Below are 5,497 nucleotides of genomic sequence, written 5' to 3' on the forward strand. Positions count from 1 at the left end.
TAAAACTTAGCCTACAATTATATACCTATATCTAAAAGACAAATGCCAAATGAATAGCACTATTCCTTTTTTTGTTTTCCGCAAACTTAACCCCACAACTTTCATTAAAACACAAATCGCACCCCCACTTTATACTCTTATTAAAATACAAATCGCACCCCCACTTTATACGTATATTTTTTCCCAACTTTTATTAAAATACAAATCGCACCCCCACTTTATACTCTTATTAAAATACAAATCGCACCCCCAATTTATACGTATATTTTTTTCCCAAATTTCACAAACTTAACCCCCTAACTTTTATTAAAATGCAAATCGAACTCCCATTTTACTAACTTTTTTTTTTACTAATATTCAATTTTCACAAACTTAACCCCTAACTTTTATTAAAATAGAAATCGAACTCCCACTTTATACGTATATTTTTTTAAATTTCACGAACTTAACCCCCTAACTTTTATTAAAATACAAATCGAACCCCCACTTTACTAACTTTTTTAAATAAAACCCGAACGCTAAAAGAAGCAACTTTCACAAAAGGAACAACCCTTCAATGTTAGATGTCGAAAAAAATTCTTTTTACAAAATAGATCAAGACTTTTTTTTAACTCGCATTCAAAACGGAGCCCCCGGCGCGAAGCGAGGGCTCCACAACTAGTTATATTCATAGCAAGATTCATCAAAAACAAATGATAAAGAAATCATAGAATTAAAATAGAGAATAACAGAGATAATGATGGATCTTCAATCTTGTTAGAATCAAGCCTTGTTAATGGAGTGATTTGGATGGATTCGTGATCTTGGAATTCCCCCAAAACCACCTAAATTCGCCCCCAGAAAACCTTACTTGCGGCTCTCTAAAGTTATCAAAACAAATGACCTAAAAGGTGGTTAAAAGCAAAATTTCCCGTGAGCACAAATCTCGCGACCGCGAGCCTAGCCCTCGTGATCGCGAGGTCCTCAGCATACAATCTCGCGATCGCGAGGTTTCCTTATTTCAGCATTCGCGTCCAACTTGTACCCGACCTATAACTAGTGAAAGGGAACCAAAACTCGCGATTGGGAACCTCCAAAAACTCATTATTGGCCTGGAAAAAGTCTTGAACTTATCTTCTTATTTTCAACTCGAACCGAGACCAATATTGTCGACATTTAAGCTCCGAAACACGCATAATTCACCAAATGGAACCAACCAACGCCTTATGATAAAAAGGCACTGAATCTCCATAATACACATAAAAACCAAGAAAAAAACGTTTGATATCACGATAAATAATATGTCCGATTTAAGTGATATTAGCTCAAGTCTTGGGATGTTGGAGGGTATCAAGGTATGTTTCATGTTTGTTGCGCAATAATCAACAAGAGTCACATGATCATTCGTTTTTCGAATTTTCGTATTGGATCGAGCTAGAAGAGGGTTGACGCTGCAAATTGGTAGTAACAAGTGAAAGGAAATCGTCAATTTGTTAAGTGGTGTGGCTAATCCGGTGAGTTGTTAGAGTTGTGAAATATAAGCTTTTATTATCCACCTCGGTGCACTTTATTTGACAAAAAAGAAATTCACGTTTATTCAAAGGGAGATAAAAGGAACCCATATCAAGTCTTCAAAGTTATTTGCTCGACAGTTAGACTCAAGTAAGTTAATATCTTTGAAGGTCAATAATTCGCAGAATGTTCGTGGCCTGAAATCGAAATGGAGATTCTAGTTTAAGTTGTGTTCTGCTTTGGTTATTTTTTATTTGGTATGTTGACCTTTTGTTGCCGTCTGTTAATTTACGTTGAACGATAAGTTGCCATTTGGTGCAGCTGATTGTAATATTTTAATCATTTAATAATATAATATAATATTCACCTAGGGAAACTTTTTTAGAGAAAAAATATTACAGATTTACAGTATAATTGACCAGTCACATTCAATCATTTTTATTACAGTATAATTTAATTAATAATTGTTTCCTCTAAACAGATTTTCCTAGAAACGTCTAATCTAAAATACAACTATTTTGGGTACTTACCTGTTTTAACTTTAACCCCGTCATAAATCTAACTTCAACTCTAATTCTAATCTTGGACCCCAACGACCAGGGCCTGAAACTGGAAGTGAGCTGTTAATATTAATATTGGTATAGAGATTCACGCTTTCCTACTACTTCCGAGTATATATTTATTATGTATGTATGTTTTGATCAATGAATTTGCTCTATAAATAAATAATAAGTAAAAAACTCAGGATGAAAAAGGTTTCATTTGGCCATCGTAAATTATGGCTAATTTGGAAACTTTTAATTCTCTTAACCCTCGTTTCGTTAGTCATTACACTTTTACGGATCCAATTCAATCCCTCATCTTCTCAACTTCTTCGTGGATCTCAACATCCGATTTCAAACGATGATCTGGCGTTTGTTGGAAACCCTAAACTTGCTTTCATGTTTTTAGTTCGTCGTGATCTTCCACTTGATTTCCTCTGGCAAACTTTCTTCGAGGTTAGTAAGTGTTTATTACATATCATTGATTCACTTATTTGCCTTATTTAATAATATAAATTATTATTTATTATTTATTTGTTGATGACAACTGAAATGATTGTTATTAGTTGAAACTAGTTGAAATGAAATGTATAGAGTATGTATGTATGTATGTAATAACATTTGTGCAGAATGGTGATGCAGCCAATTACTCTATATATGTTCATTCTGAACCCGGTTTCATATTTGATGAGACAACTACAAGATCCAGCTTCTTTTATGATCGGCAATTGACCAATAGCATCAAGGTAGTATTATTAGTATTAATATTTATTTTAGTATTAGTATTAGTATTAGTATTAGTATTATCAGTGTATGGAAATGTGTTAAATGTTAATAACTTTTAAACTTCGATTCTTCGAACTTTGATTTTTTTTTAATTGCTTCCACTACTTTTTATGCGTCTGACCTCTTATGATTTATTTGAATACTCGTACGATAGAAATATATAAAATTGGATACATACACTGAAATTTTCAAGTAATTTTGATACAATTTCTACACTGAATCCTTAATTTTTTATTTGTTTAATGACTTTTTCAATGTAATACGAGTTGTCTCTTATTTTGTCAAATGATTGTAGTGGTGATGTTGCAGGTAGGTTGGGGTGAATCGAGTATGATTGAAGCTGAAAGGATACTTCTTCAAGCTGCTCTTGAAGATCGTGCAAACCAGAGGTTTCTTCTCGTATCAGATAGGTGAATCTTCATGTTCATTGTCTTTATTTTGGTTGCTGTTGTAGATTTATGGTTTGTTTGTGTTGCAAGTGATTGAATTTGCTCACTTTGGTTTTTTCCCTTTTTATCTACAGTTGTGTTCCGCTATACAACTTTAGCTACATTTATAACTATCTGATGGGTTCTTCTAAAAGTTTCGTGGACAGGTGTTTTTACTAGCGTTATTAGTTCCTCATATGTTATTGTTTATATACTGTTAGTGTTTTTGAACATGCGCTTTGAAAGTAATAATTTATTATTATACACCCTAATCAAAACATTGGTATTTATTGTTTATGTTACTCGTGTTTTAGCTTTCTCGATATGAAAGAAGGTCGATACAATCCTAGGATGGCTTCTGTTATACCAATGAGGAAATGGCGAAAAGGCTCACAGGTTAAGCAAATTTTTTTTATTTGATAACCATCCGATAATCACATCGTTATATTTAAATCTAAACTGTTTTAGTTTTTATTTGTAAACTATTCAGTGGTTTGCTTTAGTTCGAAGCCATGCAAAAGTTGTGGCATACGATGACATCGTATTTCCAGCTTTCAAGAGGTTATGTAAGGTAGTAATACTGCATCTTTGTATCCTGTATGTAGGGATATTTTTATGCTAGTTGTTTTCTAACACCAAAAAACATGAACTAAGAAAATTATATTTACTCTATTTGTTTTCAATTATAATTAGCGTTTTTCACTTGATGATTTGTAGAGACGTCCACCCTTAGATGCTAGTAAAGGACATCAGAATCTTGTAAGTTATCCTTATCACTTATTGATCCTAATTTACTACTCAATATGTGGTTAGAACCAGTGTTGCAGAACTCGAAATTACTTGGTGAGTACTCTGTTTTTGCAACTCGAGGAGTACTCGGAAAGTACTCGGTCAAACTAGTTCAAACTCGGATTACTCGGAAAATGGGTCAAAACTCCGCCAAAACTTGGGATTACTCGGAAAATCGATCAAAACTCGGTCAAAATTAGTCAAAGTCAAACTTGGTCAACATCCGAGTACTCCCCGAGTTTCTGAGTACTCCTTAAAAAGTCCGACCGAGTACTCCCGAGTAGCAATTTTTGCAACCTTAGTTAGAACTCAACTGTGATCTCTTGAATAAGTTATTTGGTTGTGCAGAAACTTCAGAAGCAGCATAATTGCATACCCGATGAGCATTATGTACAGACATTACTTGCGGTAAGAAACATCTTTAGCTTCTTATGAATTCTAATTTTCATTTCTAATTTATTGAAATGTTGGTTTCAAAGATGAATGATCTGGAAAGAGAGCTTGAAAGACGAACGGTAACATACACTTTATGGATTCAGTCTGCAGCAAACATGGAAACTAAAAGCTGGCATCCTGTAACATACACTTATGCAACTTCTAATCCTCAACAAATCAAAAGAATCAAGGTCATACACTTTCCTTTCCTTCCTCGTTTTGTAGTTCCCTAATTTATATAGAATAAACAACCTAATATATAATACCATTTTGCAGGATATAGACCGTGTTTATTATGAGACTGAACACCGAACAGAGTGGTGTCACAGTAATGCAATTCTAGTTCCCTGTTTTTTGTTTGCTCGCAAGTTCTCTAGAGATGGGGCCATGCGGCTTTTAAGTCTAGGGCTGTCGGGATTACATACATCTCCATGAGCTTGATCAGAATAGTATGATCTCATTGTTTATGTGGGTCCCATGCAACATATACTTATTGGAAAGCAACTTATATGATTGAGATATACAGAGTATACACAGTAACAGCTGAGAAGTATTATTTAGAATGGCCCGTTTACCCATCTACAGGTGAATTTTCCGGGTCAGATTTTTTGAACCGATGTGTACCAGCATTCGGGATTAATAGTATTGATGTCATTGTGAATCCGTGTTTATGTAGTTAAAGAATTAAATAAAGTTCATATGGTAATTATGGGTCTTGGCTTTGATTGTTTTGGTCTTGATCATGTTACTTTTGTAGAATCTGGGATGACAGACGCAGTTTTTATTTTATTGTATTATATATTTTTCAACAAGTAACTGATATATAAAAGAAAATACAGTATTTTGTATCACTTGTCTAACTCAAGTCCTTTATAAAAGGAGTCTTGGACCAAAAGGGTAATGGTGAAGGTGATTACATAGCGTATTTTCTGTATTACATAGAAACCTTCATAAACAGTTGCTGTATAAACTTAGAACAGGTTACTCGAGACACTTATAAATGTCAGTACTTATAGTTATTGTTGC

General features: G+C 33.8%; 1 protein-coding gene across 1 annotated transcript; it reads left to right on the forward strand.

The window, feature by feature from the left end:
- Nucleotides 1-2,049: 2,049 nt before the first annotated feature.
- LOC139870066 (glycosyltransferase BC10-like) lies at nucleotides 2,050-5,278 on the forward strand. Its single transcript, XM_071857918.1, has 10 exons — nucleotides 2,050-2,489; nucleotides 2,663-2,779; nucleotides 3,129-3,229; nucleotides 3,343-3,414; nucleotides 3,562-3,643; nucleotides 3,738-3,818; nucleotides 3,965-4,006; nucleotides 4,385-4,444; nucleotides 4,516-4,662; nucleotides 4,748-5,278. Exons 1-10 carry the CDS (start codon nucleotides 2,238-2,240, stop codon nucleotides 4,904-4,906), a joined length of 1,113 nt encoding a protein of 370 aa, XP_071714019.1. The 5' UTR covers nucleotides 2,050-2,237; the 3' UTR covers nucleotides 4,907-5,278.
- The last annotated feature ends 219 nt before the right edge of the window (nucleotides 5,279-5,497 follow it).

The sequence above is a fragment of the Rutidosis leptorrhynchoides genome, chromosome 1, assembly GCF_046630445.1.
Source record: "Rutidosis leptorrhynchoides isolate AG116_Rl617_1_P2 chromosome 1, CSIRO_AGI_Rlap_v1, whole genome shotgun sequence".
Classification (NCBI taxonomy): Eukaryota; Viridiplantae; Streptophyta; class Magnoliopsida; order Asterales; family Asteraceae; genus Rutidosis; species Rutidosis leptorrhynchoides.